This window comes from Schistocerca serialis, chromosome 6, assembly GCF_023864345.2.
Source record: "Schistocerca serialis cubense isolate TAMUIC-IGC-003099 chromosome 6, iqSchSeri2.2, whole genome shotgun sequence".
Classification (NCBI taxonomy): domain Eukaryota; kingdom Metazoa; phylum Arthropoda; class Insecta; order Orthoptera; family Acrididae; genus Schistocerca; species Schistocerca serialis.
Window position 1 is genome coordinate 407,093,214 of NC_064643.1, and position 27,174 is coordinate 407,120,387.

General features: G+C 41.5%; 1 protein-coding gene across 2 annotated transcripts in view; it reads right to left on the reverse strand.

Annotated features, from left to right (window-relative positions):
• LOC126483779 (coiled-coil and C2 domain-containing protein 1-like) overlaps window positions 1–27,174 on the reverse strand; it is a 129,613-nt gene that overhangs the window by 53,692 nt on the left and 48,747 nt on the right. For both annotated transcript variants that reach the window (XM_050106936.1, XM_050106937.1), the window contains exons 6-10: window positions 14,788–15,062; window positions 13,014–13,200; window positions 6,250–6,483; window positions 4,742–4,933; window positions 1,930–2,126 (exon numbers count right to left, since the gene is read on the reverse strand). In XM_050106936.1, coding sequence (XP_049962893.1) covers window positions 1,930–2,126; window positions 4,742–4,933; window positions 6,250–6,483; window positions 13,014–13,200; window positions 14,788–15,062 — 1,085 coding nt within the window. The remainder of the gene's footprint in view (window positions 1–1,929; window positions 2,127–4,741; window positions 4,934–6,249; window positions 6,484–13,013; window positions 13,201–14,787; window positions 15,063–27,174) is intronic.

Below are 27,174 nucleotides of genomic sequence, written 5' to 3' on the forward strand. Positions count from 1 at the left end.
GGATAGAAAGAAGCAGCTATTTGAAGTAAAATATTTACACTTATAACACACATTTTGTGATATTTGGCATACCTTACTGTGAATACTGGTATGGATCAGAAAAATAAGAAAACACAGTTTCAAGTACTAACAAAGAGATAAAGGGGCTGGCCAGCACTTACCTCAGCTCAGTACAGCCAATAGATACACAAAACAGAACAGAAAATTTACGTATCCTACCTTTCGGAACCTGGTTCCATCGTCAGGGAGGAGAGATGGGAAAATAGGGGAAGAAGGGAAAGTGGATTCAGTTACTCACAACCCTGGTTATGAAGGAACAGGGGAAAGGTAAACAGGGAGGGTAGCAAAGATGGAGGCATGGGTGTCAGAGGGAAGCCAAAGATATTCTACAGCAAGTACTGTGCCAGCTTCAAACCAAAGAGGATGCATACAGAAGTAAAGAGGTATATAGTATAAAGATAAACACAACTATGTAGGATGAAAAGATGCGTGAATGGCTAAAGACGAAAGGGAATGAGGAGAAGACTGAAGAGTAAATGGGAGTGAGGTTGGTCACTGTAGGTTCAGTCCAGAGAGATGGCGGTATGAAAGGATGTGTTGGAGTACAAGTTCCCATCTCCACAGTTCTGAGGGGCTGATGTTGGGTGGGAGAAGCCAAATGGCACATACGGTGTAGCAGGTTCCTAGGTCCCTAGAATTATGCTGGAGGGCTTGCTCCACTAATGGGTATTGGACATCTCCTAGGCAGACAGTTCGTCTGTGCCCGTTCATGTTCTCAGCCACTTTAGTTGTCGTCATACCAATGTAAAAGGCTGTGCAGTGCAGGCATGTCAACTGATAAATGACGTGTTGTTTCACATGTGGCCCTGCCTTGAATTGTGTATGTTTTACCAGTAGCGGCACTGGATTAGGTGGTTGTGGGGGGATGCATGGGGCAGGTTTTGCAGCGGGGTCAGTTACAGGGGTAGGAACTGCTGGGTAGAGGTGGTGGTCTGGGAATATTGTAGGGTTTGACAACGATGTTACGGAGGTTGGGGGGCGACGAAAGGCAACTCTGAGTGGTGTAGGGAGAATATTGTCAAGGGATGATCTCATTTCAGGGCTTGACTTGAGAAAGTCATATCCCTGGCGGAGTAATTTGTTGATGGAGTAATTTGTTGATGTATTCGATGCCAGGATAATATTGGGTGACAAGGGGGATGCTTCTGTGTGGTCTGGGGGTAGGAACATTGTTGTTGGACAGGGAGGAATGTATTGCTTGGGAGATTTGTTTGTGGACAAGGTCTGCAGGATAGTTGTGGGAGAGGAAAGCACTGGTCAGGTTATTGGTGTAATCGTTGAGGGATTCGTCACTGGAGCAGACACGTTTGCCATGAATACCTAGGCTGTAGGGAAGGGAGTGTTTGATGTGGAATGGATGGCAGCTATCAAAGTGAAGGTACTGTAGTTTGTTTGTGGGTTTGATGTGGACAGAGGTGTGGATGTGAGCTTCAACAAGATGAAGGTCAACATCCAGGAAGGTGGCTTGGGTTTTGGAGAATGACCAGGTGAAATTCAGATTCATGTATGCTCATTTTTTATTGTTATACTTTATTATTTTAAACCTCATTTCCTGTTGATACCGGAATCTTCTTCATTATGTGCCAGAAGCACAAGTAAAATAATTGAAATGGCTAAAACCCTAAAATGCACAAAAAATATGTTTATGTTTCACAAGCAATGTGAACAGATATGTATTCATTCAAAGAAGGCTGACCTAATGAAATGAAGTTTACTTTGAAAACTCACACACTCATTTTTTGTTTTACAGCAGCTCTCTCAATTTGCATCTTAGTTTCATGACTTTTCTGCATACACATCATTTTATTAAATATTTAGTGTGAAACTAAAAAGAAAAGAAACCTCAGAAAATATATTCTTTTGACTTACAGAGTCCATATCCACAGGCAATCCGCAATTTGTGGCTTCAATAAGTGGATCAAAGCCTTTAGCCAATCGTAGATACTCCTTTGCCTGACTAATTTCCCCCTTCCGTTTTGCCTCCAAAGCAGCCTCTTTAAATTCCTTCTGCCTTGCCAACAACAGAGCTAATTGCTTCTCCTGCCGGGACTGTGGTGATTTGCGCACTGATGGAAAACAAGATAATAAATTAGTATCAGCAAGAAAAAAAATAGCAAGTAATTATGCAAATATCCACAGTATTCTTTTACATGATCCCGAAATAGCTATAGAGGCAAATACACTGTTAATATAGATCCAGAATGAAAGCAATTCGTAGTATCTCACTACATGAAATGGAGATCCCAATGAAACAAAAATAGCTTCATGTGCAATGAGCTCTTTGTTTATTAATTTACCTACTTTTCATCTGGTTCACCAATGAGAAAATGTATGATTGTAATTAATATTACCAGTATTCATTTTTCGCTGATGAATGGGATAAAAGATTCAACGCTGAGTCAGCAGTCTGATAATAAACAGACTTACATAATAGGAAGACTAACACGACACTCCTAAATGTTGAAATGACAAGTGATTTTATTCTGAAATGCTAGAACAGCTGCATATTGCTCAAAGAGATTTCTTTTGAAGATATGTGAACTGATACATATTAATTTGAAAAAAGGCTGATCTAATCAGTGGAACAATGAATCATCATAAATCACTTACTGGAAGCATCGCAATATACAGAGGTGTAGACTGTACCAAAGTGCTATGTAAGAAGAAAACTTCTCATGGGATTCTAAACAACAGTTGTGTTTGCATTTGGAAACAATAATATTGAATCTGTGATGTAAGCACTGTGTTGAAGTGCATGGATTCACAATTCAATAAATGTTTCTATTTCACCTGCCCTATATGCATAGCCCAACCTTTGGTCTTTTGCCCTTGGAAAAAACTTTTTTGGATGCACAACATTGGGGAAAATCCTGATAAGCGCTTGCCCCATTTGTTTCAGTGCCAAATATGTGTATCTAAATTTTTTCATTTGTTATGTGTTAAAAAGCGATGTTGACATAGCTGAGATAAAAACCACAAAGCACCTGTTAATAGAACTCTACATGCAGTAGGATGGCCAGCATACTTTTCAGCTCAGTATAGTAAACATATTACTCTACATCATGCTAAGTGGCAAGTAAGAGTAACCTTCTGTCCAAGAATTAACACTAGTTTTCAGATTCCTGCAGTATCAAATGTTGCTTGACTCCACAAGAAAATGGTCATTAAAAGGCAATTGGAAAAAAAACCATAAAAATGTCACTTCCTAGAAAGTTGCAAATCCATATTCACGAGTGACGTACCAGTTAGAAGGCCATCTCGTTGAGGCAAGTAATGATGCAGATTAATAAGCAACTGATGACTTGAGATATTAGGTTTGCAGAATGTTTGCAGTTGCAAGAAGAGTGTTCGTAAGTTAGTAACACATGGTGTGTATTTTAAGTCACAATAGAAGTAGGGTGAAAGAATACTGAAACAACTCCTCCTTCAAAAGGGTAATAACAAGGCTGTTGGAGGCAAATATTGGTGCAGTAAGTACCAAGTGGGACACTGCACAGAGATAAGTCACAAGAAAGTGGTGATGCAGCAGAGACTGTGTGCAAAACGGCATTGGAACTTCAGTCTCACACACTATGAGTAATTATTCTGACCATATGAGAGGGAGTCAAGTGGAAACTGAACACCTGCCACAAGGTGACTATGGAATGGTTCCATTCAAAAGTAATCACTGCACATGTTAAGACATTTATCCCACTGGGAAACAAGACAATCAATTCATGTTCCGTAGAATCCAGTCAGTCTCCAGTGCACTGCCACCTTCATGCTCTGTAGCTCAGGTGCCTGGCTCAAAATTGTTTCCTTAATATCTCTACCCAGCTCACACCTTGTATCTGGGCATCCCTGTTTTGTGATGATCGATTCCTGCCATTTTTTGCCAGATGAATTCTCACCCCATCATGCAGGATATCCAGCTTATTGAAGAGATGGAAACTTTGCTTTATTTTTAATGTTATGTCAAATTATAATTTTTATCATTATCACTCCTTTCATTAAACAGTGGAAAATCCAGGATGGAATATAACAATGTCATGAAAAGAACAGCTGATACTAACCAAATACTGGAGATGCTGAGTCACAGATAGGCATAACAGAAAAGACTGTCAGAAAGTGAGCTTTTGGTCAACAAGGCGTTTGTCGGAAATAGACAACATACTCACCACAGTCTATGTGAGCCAACAAGGCCTTCATGACAGGCCTTGGCCAAAAGCTCACTTTTTGACAGTCTTTTCTGCACGCACACACACAAATACAACTCACACACACAGTCTCCAGCTGCTGAAGTCAGTCTGGCTTCAGCAGCCATAGACTGTGGTGAGTATGTTGTCTATTTCCTTCTCAAAAGTAAACACATTACTTGCAAAGAAGCAGCCAAATTTTTCCTGGCAGCATCAGAAAATAAAGAAATACTATTTTCACTCTTAAATGAACAACAGTTCACATATTTAACTTGTACATTTTATTTAGCTATGTATGTTAACAAAAATATTTCAGATATTATTTACTATTTACCGTACCATAATTTGTGGCCCTGCTGCTATCTCTTAAGGAACACAAGTCTGGTTTTACAGTATATAGGAACACAAGGGGGCTAAGCAAAAATTATCTGCAAAATTCAAAAGAGATGGAAAGGGAGGTAGATGGGTTTACAAGATGCAAATAACAGACATGTATTAACGTATACCATTTGCTTTTTCAGACTCTGGCTGAACATCGTGTGGAGTGGATGGCTGAGCTTTTGGTGTAGGTGCAGGGGATGGCTGGGGACGAGGTGCTGGTTTTGGTGTCTCCTCATCTACTGGAGGTTGTGATGGTGGACTTGAAGGACCTGCTGCAGAAGCTGATGATCCACCCTCCTGCGGAATTGGAGCAAAACCTGAAACACAAACCTCCATAAGCAGGGTACAACATAACTGCAAATGAAAATCTGAATTACTACTCTCAATTGTAAAATGGCTTATAGTGAAACCTTACTTTCATGCAAGCTTTGCAGTTTTAATTAATACTTTGGTGGAAAATCCAGGCTGGAATAAATAAACACACACACACACACACACACACACACACACAGACACACACACAAGTGTGCGCACACACAGAGAGAGAGAGAGAGAGAGAGAGAGAGAGAGAGAGAGAGGGGGGGGGGGAGGAGATGGGGGGGAGAGGGAGGAGATGGGGCAGGGGGAGAGGGGGGAGGGAGGGGGGAGAGAGGGGGAAGGGAGGGAAAGAGGGGGGAGGGAGAGAGGGGGGGAGAGAGGGGGGGGGGAGAGAGAGAGAGAGAGATTCACCTTTGTGAAACATGTAACTCACTGCATGTAAGACACACAGGTATATTATAGTAATACTATAGAGTTTAAATGTTGCAAATCCCACTGCAATCCACATACCCCTAATCAAACCTACTGTGTTGAGATTCATTGGGAGAGTCCTTAGAAAATGTAGTCCAACAACAAAGGAGGTGTCTTACAAAACACTCGTACGACCTATACTTGAGTATTGCTCATCAGTTTGGGATCCGTACCAGGTCGGGTTGACAGAGGAGATAGAGAAGATCCAAAGAAGAGTGGCGCGTTTCGTCACAGGGTTATCTGGGAAGCGTGATAGCGTTACGGAGATGTTCAGCAAACTCAAGTGGCAGACCCTGCAAGAGAGGCGCTCTGCATCACGGTGTAGCTTGCTGTCCAGGCTTCGAGAGCGTGTGTTTCTGGCTGAGGTATCGTATATATTGCCTCCCCCTACTCATACCTACCGAGGAGATCACGAATGTAAAATTAGAGAGATTCGAGCGCGCACGGAGGCTTTCCGGCAGTCGTTCTTCCCGCGAACCATACGCAACTGGAACAGGGAAAGGGAGGTAATGACAGTGGCACGTAAGGTGCCCTCCGCCACACACCATTGGGTGGCTTGCAGAGTATAAACGTAGATGTAGATGTGTATCAAAGATTACACTAACCAGCGGTTGTACAAATGATATTCTACATGTTCATCTACATCTATACTCAAAACACCACATTACGGAGTTTGGCAGAGAGTACTTCATTTACCACATTTGTTCTATTTGTTAGCCACCATAACTGAGGTAGAATTGATTCTAGCAATCAAGTTTGTGTGTACAGTATCCTGCCTGTCCCCCGAATGTTACTGGACACCTGATATAAACATGGAAATCTGAAGTGACACAAATGTACTCACCAGGTGGCGTTGGCAATTCATCAATTGGTATGGGTTTGCCAGCTTTATGCAACTTTATTGCATTTTCATACTGTTTTACTATGCGTCCAATCCTTCTAGCCTTGCTCGCATTTCCTTCTTCTTTGGCTGCCTTCTCTACAGACTTATATTTGTCCAGTCTCTGTATAAGAGCTTCCATGACAGTAGTTGGTGTAGGTATAGCATTATATAAATCAGTCTCAGGTTGCTCTTCACCTAAAATTTTAAATGTTAATTGAAAATAGTTTACATCAAATATGCAGAACTGTTAAAAATATTGAATACTAATGAAATGTGCAGATATAACAAAGAGAAATTTCTGAAGAATCTGAAGAAGAAATAGCAGATGAAAGGCATAATGCCAAGACAGCTGTACTTATCAAATTAGTTCATTAGGTATATTCATCAAGAGCAGTTGCAAGGATGAGCGTCCATATTACACAAAAGCTAGAAGGGTCAACATGATAATACTAAAATGAGGCAAAGAAGAGATTACCATACCAAATAGCAACTTTTATACAACAGCTTCTTCCCTCATTCATCTCTGTAATATCAGTCAGTCAATCAGAAGAATTCTTAAGTAAAAAAAGCAGAGGGATGCAAATTTAAACTAAAGAAAACGATCACAGAAACAAAAGTGTGAATCTGCACTATCATTTTTCATCTGTGAAACAATAAACTGACGATTAGATCTAGATTAACTCAACTGACTGAGAATACAGACCACCATTTTAAGACCAACTGCTGTGTTGTTGCAGGAGGGCTCATAGAAAACAAAGATGTTTGCTTGCTGTGTGTTGTGGTCTTCAGTCCAGAGACTGGTTTGATGCAACTTACCATGCTACCCTAGCCTGTGTAAGTCTCTTCATCTCAAAGTACATACTGCAACCTACATACCCCTGAATCTGCTTAGTGTATTCATTTCTTGGTCTCCCTCTATGAGTTTTACCCTCCACGCTGCTCTCCAATACTAAATTGGTGACCCCTGGATGCCTCATAACATGTCCTACCAACCAACCCCTTCTTGTAGTCAAGTTGTGCCACAAATTCCTATTCAGTACCTCCTCATTGATTGCGTGATCTATCCATATAATCTTCAGCATTCTCCTGTAGTTCCACATTTCAAAACCCTCTATTCTCTTCTTGTCTAAACTATTTATCATCCATGTTTCAGTTCCATACGTGGCTACACACCATAAAAATCGTTTCCGAAAAGACTTCCTGACACTTAAATCCATACTCGATGTTAACAAATTTCTCTTCTTCAGAAACACTTTCCTTGCATTACCAGACTACATTTTATATCCTCTCTACTTCAACCATCACCAGAAATTTTTCTCCCCAAACAGCAAAACCCATTTACTACTTTTAAGTGTCTCATTTTCTAATCTAATTCCCTCAGCATCACCTGATTTAATTTGACTACATTCCATTGTCCTCGTTTTGCTTTTGTTGATGTTCACCTTATATCCCCCTTTCAAGACATTGTCCATTCCATTCAATTGCTCTTCCAGCCCTTTTGCTATCTCTGCCAGAATTACAATGTCATAGGCAAACCTCAAAGTTTTAATTTCTTCTCCATGGATTTTAATTCCTACTCCACATTTTTCTTTTGTTTCCTTTACTGCTGACTCAATATACAGATTGAATAACATTGGCGACAGGCTACAACCCTGTCTCACTCCCTTCCCAACCACTGGCACCTTTTCACGCCCATCGCCTCTTATAACTGCCATTTGGTTTCTGTACAAATTGTAAATAGCCTTTCGTTCCCTGTATTTGATCCCTGTCACCATTAGAATTTGAAAGACAATATTCCAGTCAACATTGTCAAAAGTTTTCTGTAAGTCTACAAATGCTAGATACGTAGGTTTGCCTTTCCTTAATCTATTTCCTAAGATAAGTTTTAGGGTCTGTATCGCCTCATCTGTTCCAACATTTCTACAGAATCAACAGATCTACCTTGAGGTTGGCTTCTATCAGTTTTTCCATTCAACTGTAAAGAATTCGTGTTAGTATTTCGCAGTCGTGACTTATTAAACTGATAGTTCGATAATTTTCACACACCTGCTTTCTTTGGGATTGGAATTATTATATTCTTCTCAAAGTCTGAGGGTATTTCACTTGCCTCATACATCTTTCTCACCAGACAGTAGAGTTTCGTCAGGGCTGGCTCTCCCAAGGCTATGAGTAGTTATAATGGAATGTTGTCTACTCCCGGGGCCTTGTTTCGACTTAGGTCTTTCAGTGCTCTGTCAAACTCATCACGCAGTGTCATATCTCCCATTTCATCTTCATCTACATCCTCTTCCATTTCTATAATACTGCCGTGCAGTACATCGCCCTTGTACAGACCCTCTATGTACTCCTTCCATCTTTCTGTTTTTCCTTCTTTACTTAGAACTGGTTTTCCATCTGAGCTCTTGATATTCATACAAGTGGTTCTCTTTTCTCCAAAGGTCTCTCTAATTTTCCTGTAGGCAGTATATCTTACCCATAGCGATATATGCCTCTACATCCTTACATTGCTCCTCTAGCCATCCCTGCTTGGTTATTTTGCACTTCCTGTCAATCTCACTTTTGAGACGTTCATATTCCTTTTTGCCTACTTCATTTGCAGCATTTTTATATTTTCTCCTTTCGCCAATTAAATTTAATATCTCTTCTGTTACGTAAGGATTTCTACTAGCCCTCGTCTTGTTACCAACTTGATCCTCTGCTGCCTACACTACTTCATCTCTCAAAACCAACCATTCTTCTTCTACTGTACTTCTTTTCCCCCTTTCTTGTCAATTGTTCCCTAATGCTCTCTCTGTAACTCTCTGCAGCCTCTGGTTCTTTCATTTTATCCAGGTCCCATCTCCTTCAATTCCTACCTTTAAGCAGTTTCTTCAGTTTTAGTCTACAGTTCATAACCAATAAATTGTGGCCAGAGTCCACATCTGCCCATGGAAATGTCTTACAATTTAAAACCTGGTTCCTGAATCTCTGCCTTACCATTATACAATCTACCCGAAACCTTCCAGTGTCTCCAGCCCTCTTCCACATATACAACTCTCTCTCAGGATTCCTAAACCAAGTGTTAGCTATGATTAAGTTATGCTCTGCCCAAAATTCTACCGGGCGGCTTCCTCTTTCAGTCCTTATCCCCCCCAGTCCATATTCACGTACTACCTTTCCTTCTCTTCCTTTCCCTACTATCAAATTCCAGTCACCCATGAATATTAAATTTTCATCTCCCTTAACTATCTGAATAATTTCTTTTATCCCGTCATACATTTCTTGAATCTCTTCATTAGCTGTAGAGTTAGTTTGCATATTAACTTGTACTACTGTGGTAGGCATGAGCTTTGTGTCTACCTTGGCTACAATAATGCTTTTATTATGCTGTTTGTCGTAGCTTACCCACACTTGTATTTTTTTTATTCATTATTAAACCTACTACTGCAGTACCCCTATTTGATTTTGTATTTATGGCCCTGTATTCACCTGACCAAAAGTCTTGTTCCTCCTGTCACCGAACTTCACTAATTCCCACTATATCTAACTTTAACCTATCCATTTCCCTTTTTAAATTTTCTAACCTACCTGCCTGATTAAGGAATCTGACATTCCACACTCTGATCTGTAGAACAGCAGTTTTGTTTCTCCCGAGAACACTATGCAACTGAATTCTAGTTAATCCATGAGATGAGGGGCTATAAACAATTAAAACAATCATCAAAAGGTATATAATATTGCAAGGAAAAGAATTTGTTATTTTCACTTGATGATGGAAGGCAGAATGAAATAGGAACCAAAAAAGTGAGAGAAGAATGACAGAATATGGGCATCCAGCAATTAGAGATACTGTGGTATTGTACTAGTATGCACATTTTAGATTTGTTTATAGGGGCTGGCAGCTATAGAGACCAGGGTTGAATGCCCTCTGTCACCGGTGGTGGAGCTGGGCAGCTAGAGGACAGGATGGCCATCAGTTCTCCACGTAGGATGGTAGATGTCCGAGACCCAGTATTAAATACAGTAATTCCACACATTCCTTTATTTTGTATAACAACATATCAGTCACGGTGGGGCTAGGTGGCCATCAGCGCTCTCAAGGCACTGGCAGTCTTGGTCAATAAAACGTACTGAAGTCAGCATGCGGCCTCCTGTCAGGCTTGCATGCAGCATCACCTTGCCCGGATGTTACATGGTCAGCACTCCCTTGCTATAGTACTACATTAGTTCTCAGACAATCTGCTAGCACTCTGCAGCTACATGCCACGCAAAGGCAGTCACACTGGCTAGGCAGATGTACAACTCAGTGCAGGATTCGCAAACGCACGCAGAGTTGAATCTTGGACCTTGTTGTGGACAATGGCATCAGTGTTGGCAGCCAAGTAGTTTGCCCACACAGAGCAATGAGCAACGCAGAGTTTCTCGGCACAGGACAATAGAGGCTAGGCAGTTAAGTGGCCCAAGCACAAACTGAGGATCCCCGAGGTAGGTGGCCACCAATGGACAGACATTAGGCAGCAGATGGCCAGCCGGCTGGAAGGCACCAAGTCAGCATCACCTGGAATCAGGCACACTCGCAGCTTATGAAGACAGCATCCAATGACAACAGCTTGATGTTCTGTTTTGAGACGTTTACTGGCACAAGACTTCCCTTCATAGCTTGCTCCAGGTGATAATGTGTGCCTAAAAGGAGCAGTATTTATGTGAGGACGGTCCACCACTACTAAGGCACTTTAGAACACAACAACTCCTCCATGTAGTGGAACATATCACAGATGTCTACAACATCAACAAAGCTTCAGGGGCAGTGTTCCTGGACGCCTTTGATCACCTATGGTACAACACACTCATTTGCAGTCTCAGCAATGCTCGTATCCGTGATGGAATCATACATCTCATACACTCATATTTTCACCAACAGATGCTTCTACACTGATGTTCGGTGCAAACAAACAACTCAACACAGTATGCGAGTGAGACTACCCCAACACAATATCCTAGGGCCCCTTTTGTTTAACCTCCACATCAGTGACTACGATGCTACACAAAACACGTTCGAAGCTTCACAAAACACGATAGTTGCCATCTATGTGGGTAACACAGCCATCCTAGTGCAAGACTGGAAACCGTCAAACATTAACCCACGACTACTGACAGCACTCAGAAATGCTGAGCCTTGGCTGGAACAATGGTGTGTTAAAGTAAACATGGATAAGTGCCAGGCTGTTCTGTTCACACGCAAACAAAAACATCTGCACAAACATAAAAACTGCAGACAAATAATGCTACACACACGTCCAATACATTTCTGTAAGAAAGTCAGATACCTTGGTGTCTGGATGGAACAGAAAATTACATGTGGGGAGGGGGGGGGGGGGGGGGGGGGGGGGTAGGCACCACATTGATTACACGACCAACCAAGCTAATGTGAGGCTCAAACAGCTTTACCCTATGAAACTTCCTGGGAGAAAAAAACTGTGTACCAGACCGAGACTTTAACTCGGGACCTTTGTCTTTTGCGAGCAAGTGCCAACTGAGCTACCCAAGCACGACTCACGACCCGTCCTCACAGCTTTAATTTCGCCAGTACCTCGTCTCCTGCCTACCAAACTTCACAGAATCTCTTCTGCGAACCTTGCAGAACTAGCACTCCTGGGAGAAAGGATATTGTGGAGACATGGCTTAGCCACAGCCTGGGGGATGTTTCCAGAATCTCACTTTCTATAATTTCTTGTAGAAATAAATTTCTATTGCTCATTGCTACTTGGACACCTTATTGCTTTTTGCATGCACCATCCCACATCAGGATACTTTAATTTTAGTTTTCGTTGTCAGTAATATAGACTCTAGAAGGTTTCTGCATGAAGCAGTTGGCTCTGTTAGCTGAATTCTCATTTTCACTTATACTTGTCTCTGATTTTGTTTGTCCATCATTGTGCCCAGAAATCTGAACTGTTCAATGTGCTCAAATTTGAATTCTCATTTTCACTTATACTTGTCTCTGATTTTGTTTGTCCATCATTGTGCCCAGAAATCTGAACTGTTCAATGTGCTCAAATTTATGTTTGTTGATTATGAGATGCAACTGGCTGTCTTGTTCATCTCTTGTTGGCATATACACAGGCTATATTGTCTGTGTATATGCCAACATTTTAACCTTTTTTTTATTTTTTTTTTATAATGATCCTGCTGCTAATAGACTGAGTTTGCACACAACTCTCTACAAAGCTATATTCAAGAGATAATGGGCAGAGCATCTCACTGTCTTATTACAATTTCATTTTCAAAATTATCATATTTTGTTCCATTCAGGAAACCTTTGCTTATATTATCATCTGTGCACATTTTGCAAGGATTTTTAAGTTTAATTGAAAATCCAATTTCTGTCATTACATTCGCAAGCCTTAGCCTGTGAATGGAGCTTTCTGATGTATGTCTGAACTATTCATGCAAGTCAGTACACTGAAACGAACTGCATCTTTCCATGAAGCTAGTGAATCAATCTGTTTTCACTATGATGTTTAATTTGTGGTTAAATGACAAAAATGTCTACAAAACATCGGATAGTGAGATTTCAAATCTTGAGGCAACCATATGAATAAAAATATCCTAACAGCAACAGTGAAAGAATGATTCAGTGTCTTCCTGTATGATAACTTATTTAATTAACAATGCAGTTTTACCCTCAGCATGAGTCTAACAGATTATAATAGAATCTTTTGGTAAAATTTGAGGTGAGGTCTTACCTTCAGCTGCTCCCCCTGTAGTGGACTGTAAATTGTCAGCGTCTCTCTGCTTCTCACTCTCCTCAACAGCAGTTTCAATCACACCAGGAGTTGTTTTCACTGAGCCAATGGGTGGTGGAGGTGGTGGCATCTCACTTAGATCTACAGCCTGTCCACCCTCCACTGCCGAGATGACAATCTCAAATTTCTACAATACAGGACAACTATGAAAAATCTAAAGGAGACAAACAACTTGCACAACAAACTGTCGCATTTAATTTTTTTTTTAAATAAAGTAGGATGAAAATGAAGTTCCTGGTGTTTTGGTGTATCTAGAAATATTAAAGACATACTTCACTAGCCACACCACTATGCATAGCAGATGCTATTTCACTCCACTGCCAGTCATTGGCTTTCTGTTCCACTCACAAATGGAGGAAAGAAAAACGACTGCCTATCTAGGTTTATGTTTCCGCGTAAGCCCAGATCTCTCTCTTCTCTGCAGTACATACTACACGAGATGTATGTTGATGGTGGTAGAATCGTACTGCAGTCTGTTGCAAATGCTGGTTCTCTCAAGTTTCTCGACAATGTTTCAAGAAAAGAATGATTTCTTTCCTCAAGAGGTTCCCATTTAAGTGTAGGGAATATTTCCATAATGTTTGTGTATTGATCAGAACTACTGGCCACAAAAATAGCAGCATACCTTTGAATTCTTTCTAAAATCTGGAATAAATCATGCAGTACCAAAACCCAATAACTTTTTACCTTATTAACAACTGTGAAAACTCATGGTCTTAAGAGGCACAAATGGGTAGGGGAAATTATGTTCGGCATTGCTTGGTTCCTTGGCAGTATTATTACCTAAGAACCAAATAACTTTTTAAATACAACATACACATTAATCAGACAAATTTACTACACCTTTCAGACAAAAAAGCGCAACATATAGCAGCAATGATGAAAGACTATGTAAGAAATAAAAATAAATATAAATTTATTAGCAATGAACAAGTATTTGATGGAAAAAAATCATTTGCATAATGAATATTAGTATACGTTACAACAGGCTTTCATCTTTATTGCTATTTCTGTGTGTACCAGGTGATCAAAAAGTCAGTATAAATTTGAAAACTGAATAAATCACAGAATAATGTAGATAGAGAGGTACAAATTGACACACATGCTTGGAATGACATGGGGTTTTATTAGAACCCAAAAAATACAGAAATTCAAAAAATGGCCGACAGATGGCGCTTCATCTGATCAGAATAGCAATAATTAGCATAACAAAGTAAGACAAAGCAAAGATGATGTTCTTTACCGGAAATGCTCAATATGTCCACCATCATTCCTCAACAATAGCTGTAGTCGAGGAATAATGTTGTGAACAGCACTGTAAAGCATGTCCGGAGTTATGCTGAGGCATTGGCATCGGATGTTGTCTTTCAGCATCCCTAGAGATATCAGTCGATCACGATACACTTGCGACTTCAGGTAACCCCAAAGCTAATAATCACACGGACTGAGGTCTGGGGACCTGGGAGGCCAAGCATGACGAAAGTGGCGGCTGAGCACACGATCCTCACTAAACGACGCGTGCAAGTGATCTTTCATGTGTCTAGTAATATGGGGTGGTTCTAATAAAATCCCATGTCATTCCAAGCATGTGTGTCAATTTTTACCTCTCTATCTACATTATTCCGTGGTTTATTAAGTTTTCAAATTTATACCGACGTTTTGATCACCCGGTACATGAGGATCAATGTCAACATAAAAATGAGAGTGAACATACCTTGACAATTCGTACATAGTTTATAGCTGTTTCCCGATCACCAGCCTTCTTAGCTTGCAGTGCTGCCATTTTGTACTCATCCCTGCGTGCAGCAAGAGCAGCAATTGTATTATTTTGATCAGCGGTGGATGTAGGACTTGATGGCATGGGTGATGGGACTTCCTTTCCTGGTGACTGATCTTGCACTGGAGAAGCCATGCCAGGCAGTGGCACTCCAAACTGTGGTGGCCTCTCTGGTACAGGAGGTTGAGGGGCAGGTCGCGTTGGAACCATTTCTGCAGTGTATAGTATAGGGTCATTGTAAAGGTCTGTCCCAAACAGTGGGAATTTTAACTGCATCATGCGTGTAATCAGTTACGAACACCAAAAATAACACTGATAAACACTGCAGACACAGCTCTGTCCATGACCATGGGGGGGGAAAAAAAAAAAAAAAAAAAAAAAAAAAAAAAAAAAAAAAAAAAAAAAAAAATCCGGTCCAAGCTTAAATTTACCAAAAAATATTAAACACAAAATTGAAAACATTATTTTCCACAAATAAATAAAATTATACAGTAAACTGCCTCTATGAAGACTGAAGAGATTATCAAAACAAACTTATTTAAATAGGCAGTTAAAAAGCATGTGTTTAGAAACAGTATGTACAGTGTAGGGTTACTTATATGGAGTTGTAACCAAGGATGGAATCAACTTATTGAAATCATCTACTTCATGGTGTCTGTCAGGCCCCCAGGTATCACACCATGCAGCAATCCAACCTTGTGGGCTTGCATTTATGAATGATTGACAAAACAGTTTCTTGTGATCTACTTGGGCCCTAAAAATAATGTTCAATATCTGAACTGCGTAGTAGTCTAGTTGTGTGTTGTGTATTGAGATCCTGTTGGTGCATTTTTTTTTCATCTTTATCAAAATAACTGGTCATCATTTTGATTCAATTAATTTGTTTAAATACTGTCACATCCTAACCACAATCAGGTCAAAATTCAAAAGCAGCGTCATCTATGAAGTACAACAATTACCGTATTTACTCGAATCTAAGCCGCACTTTTTTCTGGTTTTTTTAAAGGCTTAGAATCGAGTGCAAAGTAAGTGGAAGTTCTGAAAAATGTTGGTAGGTGCCGCCACAACTAACTTCTGGCGTCGAATATATGTAGCGCTACACAGGCATGCTTTGCAGGCACAAAACCTCTGAGTCAGTAAATAAATTTTAAAAAAAGGTGGAAGACGAGCTTTTTTTCTCTGCCCCGAGTTTCGACCACTGCATTTTCATACATTATCCAACGAAGTAAATAAAAATTCCGTATTGTTCATCTTCGAATGTAGCAGCATTTCAATGTACTATGAAAATCCGACTGGCAAGACATGCAGTATTCTCTTCACCATAAGAATAATACGAATATAAACATTTTGCCATGTATTCTTTCGTGTATGCTGCTATCTCATTTAAATCCTGTCTGCCTAATAAACTACGAAACTAGTGTGAGACAACAGCAAATGCAGAAGAATATACATATCATGTCATGTTTATATTCGTATTATTCTTATGCCTAATGGTGATAAGTCAGAAATGAAGCACGTCAACTGAGTGGATTTTTAAATCTAAGATGACTAATTTCTGTGCAGAATGTAATGCACAAAACAGGCGTCTGCAAAGATTTTCAAACGGCGAAAAATTTTAGCTAAACTCTCGTTCAGAACATCTTCTATCGTACGCAGTCTATTATTTGGTTCTTGTTGATCATTATCAAAGAAAGCAGCAGTGTAAGTAACAACAAATAGCAGTCTCTTGCCATTGCTTCGCTAATGAGACAATTCCTCTCTTTTTTTATCGTAAGCGGCGGTAGCGCGCATAAAAGAAGCCATGCAGCGAGCGGCGACAGGTCGTAAACACACATTATCAGAATGCGACAAACAATGCATGACACAGTACAATAACGCATTTTCAGCTTAGAGTGGTGTAAACACCTATAACAAAGAGAACAGCACTTATCAGATCAAAGAAAAATAAGCAATCGATTCAAACCAGACGAAGCACGTGAAAAAGGAAGGGTACCCGTAGAAATACGGGCCTGACGCATAGCAATGGCTACCTGCTAAAGTTTAACTGCTAAGCTTATAACTCGAACCAAACTACTGTAGCTATATCGTCATTCATTCGATATAAATTGTGTCTCATATTACAATGGACCTACTTTGTTTCGATTTGGATGTGCGGCCTAAAACTTTTCTCTCCCTTGAATCGAGTCTCAAATTTCAGGTGCGGCTTAGATTCGGGAAAATTTTTTTCCCTTGATTTTGAGTCTCATTTTTCAGGTGCGACTTAGATTTGAGTGCGGCTTAGATTCGAGTAAATACGGTACCACAAAAAGCATATTTATTACAAACACCAACATAGAGCCATAACAAAACTGTCCTCCAGGATGGAGAGCACTACTGTTTATACAAACATCAAATACTCCAGAATATGCAAACATTACAAATGTGAAGTTCAAGGATCTTCCATAAATGATTAATACTAAACAACAAATAATTGCTGGTGGTCAGGTTTGAACTGGTGAAACACTGAATGCCAGTCAGCGACACCAACCGTTATGCCACACTGCAGTAAGCAGCAATACAGATTTCTCATTTCTAATCTTATGTCATATCATTTTAATCCACATACTAACTTTTTTATTTGTTCCAATAATCATTTCTGTTTTATTTATTTATATGTATTAACTTTGATTTAATTATTTCCTTTTCATCATTTTTATGTATCTATTTCTATTTAATTACTTCCTTTACATCACTTTACATTTTCATTTGTATTTCGGGTAACTATATTACTTTTAACCAAATTCACCACATTTCAAAACGGAGCATAAAAATTCAGGACAACTGAGTAAAAGTCAGAACACAACAGAATTACTGCCAATATAGGCTTTACATTAGTTTATTTTCAAATAACATATTGTAGCACCAATGAAATGAACATACAGCAGTTTTCACCAGGGTGCTCCAGCTGGGGTACTGCATATACAATTTGTACATGTAAAGAAAAAAATTCACACTTCGCATTGAAGAACATATTATTTGCAGTTTAGAGATTATTTTGCACAGCTGTGCAATGTCAGCAATATCTTTTCTTTCAGACAAGCATGTAAAATTATTTGCAATTTTTAAATCTAATACGCACTTTTCCTGAATTTTGCTTCATTTATAAAACCCTCTATCATTTAAATCTTCACCTGCATTATTTTGTTCATGGTGCAAAATAGAGAAACATTCCGCATGGGAAAAATATATCTAAAAACAAAGATGATGTGACTTACCAAACGAAAGCGCTGGCATGTTGATAGACACACAAACAAGCACAAACATACACACACATTCACACAAAATTCAGGAAAGAGGGAAGGAGAGGGAAAGACGAAAGGATGTGGGTTTTAAGGGAGAGGGTAAGGAGTCATTCCAATCCCGGGAGCGGAAAGACTTACCTTAGGGGGAAAAAAGGACGGGTATACACTCGCACACACACACATATATCCATCCGCACATACACAGACACAAGCAGACATTTGTAAAGGCAAAGAGCTTGGACAGAGATGTCAGTCGAGGCAGAAGTAAAGAGGCAAAGATGTTGTTGAAAGACAGGTGAGGTATGAGCGGCAGCAACTTGAAATTAGCGGAGGTTGAGGCCTGGCGGATAACGAGAAGAGAGGATATACTGAAGGGCAAGTTCCCATCTCCGGAGTTCTGACAGGTTGGTGTTAGAGGGAAGTATCCAGATAACCCGGACGGTGTAACACTGTGCCAAGATGTGCTGGCCGTGCACCAAGGCATGTTTAGCCACAGGATGATCCTCATTACCAACAAACACTGTCTGCCTGTGTCCATTCATGCGAATGGACAGTTTGTTGCTGGTCATTCCCACATAGAAAGCTTCACAGTGTAGGCAGGTCAGTTGGTAAATCACGTGGGTGCTTTCACACGTGGCTCTGCCTTTGATCGTGTACACCTTCCGGGTTACAGGACTGGAGTAGGTGGTAGTGCGAGGGTGCATGGGACAGGTTTTACACCGGGGGCGGTTACAAGGGTAGGAGCCAAAGGGTAGGCAAGGTGGTTTGGGGATTTCATGGGGATGAACTAAGAGGTTACGAAGGTTAGGTGGACGGCGGAAAGACACTCGTGGTGGAGTGGGGAGGATTTCATGAAGGATGGATCTCATTTCAGGGCAGGATTTGGGAAGTCTTATCCCTGCTGGAGAGCCACATTCAGAGTCTGATCCAGTCCCGGAAAGTATCCTGTCACAAGTGGGACACTTTTGTTGTTCTTCTGTGGGAGGTTCTGGGTTTGAGAGGTTGAGAAAGTGGCTCTGGTTATTTGCTTCTGTACCAGGTCGGGAGGGTAGTTGCGGGATGCAAAAGCTGTTTTCAGGTTGTTGGTGTAATGGTTCAGGGATTCCGGACTGGAGCAGATTCGTTTGTCACGAAGACCTAGGCTGTAGGGAAGGGACCGTTTGATGTGGAATGGGTGACAGCTGTCATAATGGAGGTACTGTTGCTTGTTGGTGGGTTTGATGTGGACGGACGTGTGAAGCTGGCCATTGGACAGATGGAGGTCATCATCAAGGAAAGTGGCATGGGATTTGGAGTAGGACCAGGTGAATCTGATGGAACCAAAGGAGTTGAGGTTGGAGAGGAAATTCTGGAGTTGTTCTTCACTGTGAGTCCAGATCATGAAGATGTCATCAATAAATCTGTACCAAACTTTGGGTTGGCAGGCCTGGGTAACCAAGAAGGCTTCCTCTAAGCGACCCATGAATAGGTTGGCGTACGAGGGGGCCATCCTGATACCCATGGCTGTTCCCTTTAATTGTTGGTATGTCTGCCCTTCAAAAGTGAAGAAGTTGTGGGTCAGGATGAAGCTGGCTAAGGTAATGAGGAAAGAGGTTTTATGTAGGGTGGCAGGTGATCGGCGTGAAAGGAAGTGCTCCGTCCCAGCCAGGCCCTGGACGTGCGGAATATCTGTGTATAAGGAAGTGGCATCAATGGTTACAAGGATGGTTTCCGGGGGTAACAGACTGGGTAAGGATTCCAGGCATTCGAGAAAGTGGTTGGTGTCTTTGATGAAGGGTGGGAGACTGCATGTAATGGGTTGAAGGTGTTGATCTACGTAGGCAGAGATACATTCTGTGGGGGCTTGGTAACCAGCTACAATGGGGCGGCCGGGATGATTGGGTTTGTGAATTTTAGGAATAAGGTAGAAGGTAGGGGTGCAGGGTGTCAGTGGGGTCAGAAGGTTGATGGAGTCAGGTGAAAGGTTTTGTAGGGGGCCTAAGGTTCTGAGGATTCCTTGAAGCTCCGCCTGGACATCAGGAATGGGATTACCTTGGCAAACTTTGTATGTGGTGTTATCTGAAAGATGACGCAGTCCCTCAGTCACATACTCCCGACGATCAAGTACCACGGTCATGGAACCCTTGTCCGCCGGAAGAATGACGATGGAACGGTCAGCCTTCAAATCACGGATAGCTTGGGCTTCAGCAGTTGTGATGTTGGGAGTAGGATTAAGGTTTTTTAAGAAGGATTGAGATGCAAGGCTGGAAGTCAGAAATTCCTGGAAGGTTTGGAGAGGGTGATTTTGAGGAAGAGGAGGTGGGTCCCGCAGTGACGGAGGACGGAACTGTTCCAGGCAGGGCTCAATTTGGATAGTGTCTTGGGGAGTTGGATCATTAGGAGTAGGAGTAGGATCATTTTTCTTCGTGGCAAAGTGATATTTCCAGCAGAGAGTACGTGTGTAGGACAGTAAATCTTTGAAGAGGGCTGTTTGGTTGAATCTGGGATTGGGGCTAAAAATGAGGCCTTTGGATAGGACAGAGGTTTCGGATTGGGAGAGAGGTTTGGAGGAAAGGTTAACTACTGAATTAGGGTGTTGTGGTTCCAGATTGTGTTGAATGGAATTTTGAGGTTTTGGAGGGAGTGGAGCTGAAAGTGGGAGATTGAGTGGATGGGAGAGACTGGGTTTGTGTGCAATGAGAGGAGGTTGAGGTTTGCTGGGAAGGTTGTGAAGGGTGAGCGAGTTGCCTTTCCGGAGGTGGGAAACCATGAGATTGGATAGTTTTTTGAGGTGGAGGGTGGCATGCTGTTCTAATTTGCGGTTGGCCTGTAGGAGGATGCTCTGAACAGCCGGTGTGGATGTGGGAGAGGAAAGATTGAGGACTTTTATTAAGGATAGGAGTTGACGGGTGTGTTCATTGGCTGAGTTGATGTGTAGGTGAAGGATTAGGTGGGTGAGGGCAGTGGATTGTTCAGTTTGGAACTGGTATAGGGACTGATGGAAAGAAGGGTTGCAGCCAGAGATGGAACTTCAAGTGTGAGGCCTTTGGGGGTAATGCCAAATGTCAGACAAGCCTGAGAAAATAAAATATGGGAGTGTAATCTGGCTAGGGCGAAGGCATGTTTGTGGAGGGAATGCAAATAAAACTTAATGGGGTCGTTGTGGGGGTGTTGTGAGGGTGACATGGTATTAGAAGGTGGAAAGTGTAACATGAGGCTGAAATGAAAATGAAAATAAAAATATATGGGGAGAGATAAAGGTGAACTAGAAAGCAACTGGAGATCTAGTGTGAAAAAAGGCGAAAAAGTGTTGGTTAAAGCTGGGCTATGTTGATCCTGTGGTGAACTTGGGTTGGTAGACAACGATGTGCATAAAGGTTAGGTGGTTGTATTGCCGCCAAAACACGTTAAAGAGTGGACAAATTCGGGAAACTTTTGAAAAAACTACGTGTAAATGTATTAAAAGGAGTGGTTTTGTGATGGCAGATTATGAAAATGAGGCTAACAATTGTCTGACGAAGAAATAATGACGTTAAAACCTGTGGGAAGCGGCTAAAAATGATCAGTGATGTGAGAAAAACGGAAATGGAAATAAAGCGAAAGTTATTAGAACTAGCCGAAATGGTTATTTAATAGGTGAAAGGAACTGTTTGTGAACTAGAAATGGTGGATTTTATAGCAGCGGTAGGGTTGAAAGCGGAAAAACATTTTTTTTGCAATTGATTTTGAAGTGGGTTACGTATTATTACGTATTACGTATTATTGAGTATATATCAGCGGGATAAAACTGTATAGTAGATTACGGTAAAAAGGAGAAGGTGAATACAAAGTGAAACTACTGGCAAAAACAGAAAGAGAAAATAAGATGATAGAAAAGATTTCGAAATGCAACAGTGACAATAACAAACGTAATTTTTGGGTCCTACTCCCAACATCACCACTGCTGAAGCCCAAGCTGACTGAAGGCTGACCGTTCCATCATCATTCTTCCGGCGGACAAGGGTTCCACGACTGTGGTACTTGATCGTCGGGAGTATGTGACTGAGGGACTGCGTCAGCTTTCAGATAACACCACATACAAAGTTTGCCAAGGTATTCCCATTCCTGATGTCCAGGCGGAGCTTCAAGGAATCCTCAGAACCTTAGGCCCCCTACAAAACCTTTCACCTGACTCCATCAACCTTCTGACCCCACCGACACCCCGCACCCCTACCTTCTACCTTCTTCCTAAAATTCACAAAACCCAACCATCCCGGCCGCCCCATTGTAGCTGGTTACCAAGTCCCCACAGAACGTATCTCTGCCTACGTAGATCAACACCTTCAACCCATTACATGCAGTTTCCCATCCTTCATCAAAGACACCAACCACTTTCTCGAACACCTGGAATCCTTACCCAGTCTGTTACCCCCGGAAACCATCCTTGTAACCATTGATGCCACTTCCTTATACACAAATATTCCGCACGTCCAGGGCCTGGCTGGGACGGAACACTTCCTTTCACGCCGATCACCTGCCACCCTACGTAAAACCTCTTTCCTCATTACCTTAGCCAGCTTCATCCTGACCCACAACTTCTTCACTTTTGAAGGGCAGACATACCAACAATTAAAGGGAACAGCCATGGGTATCAGGATGGCCCCCTCGTACGCCAACCTATTCATGGGTCGCTTAGAGGAAGCCTTCTTGGTTACACAGGCCTGCCAACCCAAAGTTTGGTACAGATTTATTGATGACATCTTCATGATCTGGACTCACAGTGAAGAGCAACTCCAGAATTTTCTCTCCAACCTCAACTCCTTTGGTTCCATCAGATTCACCTGGTCCTACTCCAAATCCCATGCCACTTTCCTTGATGATGACCTCCATCTGTCCAATGGCCAGCTTCACACGTCCGTCCACATCAAACCCACCAACAAGCAACAGTACCTCCATTATGACAGCTGCCACCCATTCCACATCAAACGGTCCCTTGCCTACAGCCTAGGTCTTCGTGGTAAACGAATCTGCTCCAGTCCAGAATCCCTGAACCATTACACCAACAACCTGAAAACAGCTTTCGCATCCCGCAACTACCCTCCCGACCTGGTACAGAAGCAAATAACCAGAGCCACTTCCTCATCCCCTCAAACCCAGAACCTCCCACAGAAGAACCACAAAAGTGCCCCACTTGTGACAGGATACTTTCCAGGACTGGATCAGACTCTGAATGTGGCTCTCCAGCAGGGATAGGACTTCCCAAATCCTGCCCTGAAATGAGATCCATCCTTCATGAAATCCTCCCCACTCCACCACGAGTGTCTTTCCGCCGTCCACCTAACCTTCGTAACCTCTTAGTTCATCCCTATGAAATCCCCAAACCACCTTCCCTACCCTCTGGCTCCTACCCTTGTAACCGCCCCCGGTGTAAAACCTGTCCCATGCACATGTGAAAGCACCCACGTGATTTACCAACTGACCTGCCTACACTGTGAAGCTTTCTATGTGGGAATGACCAGCAACAAACTGTCCATTCGCATGAATGGACACAGGCAGACAGTGTTTGTTGGTAATGAGGATCACCCTGTGGCTAAACATGCCTTGGTGCACGGCCAGCACATCTTGGCACAGTGTTACACTGTCCGGGTTATCTGGATACTTCCCACTAACACCAACCTGTCAGAACTCCGGAGATGGGAACTTGCCCTTCAGTATATCTTCTCTTCTCGTTATCCGCCAGTCCTCAACCTCCGCTAATTTCAAGTTGCCGCCACTCATACCTCACCTGTCTTTCAACAACATCTTTGCCTCTTTACTTTCACCTTGACTGACATCTCTGCCCAAACTCTTTGCCTTTACAAGTGCCTGCTTGTGTCTGTGTATGTGCGGATGGATGTGTGTGTGTGTGTGTGTGTGTGTGTGTGTGTGTGTGTGTGCGCGCGCGCGCGCGAGTGTATACCTGTCCTTTTTTCCCCCTAAGGTAAGTTTTTCCGCTCCCGGGATTGGAATGACTCCTTACCCTCTCCCTTAAAACCCACATCCTTTCGTCTTTCCCCCTCCTTTCCTCTTTCCTGATGAAGCAACCGTTTGTTGCGAAAGCTTGAATTTTGTGTGTATGTTTGTGTGTCTATCGACCTGCCAGCGCTTTTGTTTGGTAAGTCTCATCACCTTAGGGAAACATTCCACGTGGGAAAAATATATCTAAAAACAAAGATGATGTGACTTACCAAACAAAAGTGCTGGGAGGTCGATAGACACACACAACAAACACACAAACAAACAAACACAAACATTGTGTGTATGTTTGTGTGTGTTTGTGTGTCTATCGACCTGCCAGCACTTTCGTTTGATAAGTCACATCATCTTTGTTTTTATATATAGATTACCATCCCAAAAATGTGAAATTTTAAAAATAAATTTTTGCACAGCCTACAAATAAATTATATTATCATCTTATGTTTTTTAACTGATAGATCAGTATTTCTAAATGTTTAAATATTGTACAGGTGCAGGGAAGGACGAGGGAGTGGGAATCCAGTAACAGAAGCTTCAAATAATAACAGTAGGCTTAATTAGATAAAAATCATGATATAATTCAATGTAGGGGATACAAGGGGCACATTTGGAGAAGGTGACCAGGTGCTTGGAGGAAACGTCATGGCTAAATTTGAGTGGACTGAAGTCTCCACACTAGGAACATGAAGGAGGATTGCACATTGTTAGGTCAGAGGCAGAGGGCAGAGAGAGAACTACTCCCGAAACCGACACAGTGCCCACATCCCCCAGAACCTCATTTGACCATCTTCCCACAGTTCCCATTGATTGCTCTATGTGACACTTGCAAATCTTGCCTCACCAGCAATCTCTCACCAGTACAAACTACTCTTGGCCTGAGGCATAGGTCGTTTGCGCAAAAGTTGTGGGAATGTTCCCATAACAGATAAGTCCAGGCGTGGAAGACAGAAAATTTAACAACACAAAGCCAAGAATAGAACGCTCCTGAATTTCTCCAAATAGGGAGGCCCCTGCACAATATTGTGACAGATAAATAAAAATAATTAAAATATATGGCTGAAAAATCCAAATAAAAAAAGAATGAAAGGAAGTAAAAAATGAGAGTAAAATAAAGTTATTGAAATCACGCTATAAAATTTAGAAATGTCTAAACCGATGCATAAACCAATTAAATGAATAAATGTAATTATCACAGAGACATTCATTAATAATGTAAAGGAAATACACGTACATGAGAATTTTTTTGTTGATTATTTGCATATGATAGCCCACCATCTAACCTACCATATCATTTCAAAAGATCAATCCCACCCCTGAGCATCTCACTTTGTTATGTAAAACAAAGTGGAGTGTCGCAAAAAAAAAGTAACACAAGTGAATAATAATAAACAACTTTCATTTCGAACAATGGAAAATCCAGAATGGAATAATGACAATATTATGAAAATGATAAGATTGCTGCTCACCATATAGAGATGACAAGCTGCCAACAGGCACACCACAAAGCCTGCTATATATATTTTCAACATTTCGCAGCCCTGTCAGCAACTGTATAAATATTAATTTTAACTTTTAAAAACCAACAGCCTTAATTGAAAAGTTTATCTAGATTTACCTAGGTTTCGGTTGGGACAACCCAACCTTCTTCAGTATAAAAGTAACTACCATTTGTCCATACTGGACATTGTAAAGCTAAAACTATAAATCCATAAATTATTGTCAGACTGTAAAAACTTATCTGAAACTGCCTTGGCCCCACTTTGCGAACGCAATGCGGCAGCCACAAGTGCTGTACTGGAGCTGACTAGCGTCATGAGGCCCGCCAAGGCGGACACAATACCTGGCGCCTGCGCGTTAACTGTGTGATAGGTACTTGTTAGGACAAGATGCGAACCTAACTCCTGACCTTGAAAGGTAAAGCTGAGGAAAAGGGCGTATACGTTATCCTATGCAGAACGAACTTAGATCGACTGTCTTAACATTTACGAAGTATTCATTGGTCATGATATGAGGAAGACATCAGGTGCTTACAACATATGGCCTGTCTAGAAAATTTTGTGCTTAAGCACGGAGTTTAATCACCTAAAAAGAACTTAGGAGTGGGAGGATAATATAAAGCCAACATCGCCATTATTATGACTAGGTCTAAAAACATTTTTTGAGGCATAAATGTTAAGCATTTGCTTAGCTATAGTTACAACTCATGAACATCCAATTGAATTAGCACACAAATGGTCAAGAATGAACTTATGAAAAAGTCTACATCTAATCTGTAACATCCAGCAATACGGGCCATATAAGGTAGACGGTCATTACTCAAGATTAATATATTTGACCTGAAATCGTCTAGACCACTTAAGCCTTTTTCTCAGATGTACCTTTCTTTTATTTCACTTTACTAGTAAATTCAAGGTCAGGAGTTAGATTCGCGTCTTGTCCTAACAAGTACCCATCACACAGTTTAAGTGCACACGCTACGTACTGTGTCCACTTAGGCACGCCTCATGACACTACGGTCAGTTCCAGTACAGCACTCGTGGCTGCTGCATCGCGGTCGCGAAGTGGGGCCCAGGCAGTTTCAAATAAGTTTTTACCGTCTGATGATAATTTATGGATTTATAATTTTAGCTTGATGATGTCCACTGTGGACAAACGGTAGTTACTTTTATTCTGAAGAAGGTTCGGTTATCTCGACTGAAACCTAGGTAAATCTAGGTACTTTGCAACTGACGCTGTTGGTTTTTAAAAGTTAAAACTGTTATATATCAGAGTATTGGCCAAAAGGCCTTCTTCTAACATACACCTTATGGGAAAATCAATATGTGGGTCGTGGTGGTGGTGGTGGTGGTGGTGCAGATGTGGGGAGAGGGGGAGAGGGGGGGGGGGGACTGAAAGCGTATTAGCAGGGTAGGGATGAAGCAGTGTGTAGTGCTGTTTGTTCGAGTATGCAGGGGCATTGTGGGGACAGTGTAGGGTTGCTAGGTGCAGTTGGAAGTTTTGGGGGAGGGGAAAAGAGGAGGCAGAAATAGAGTGAAGAATTTCTTCCAACTAACACCAGGTTTTCTGAATT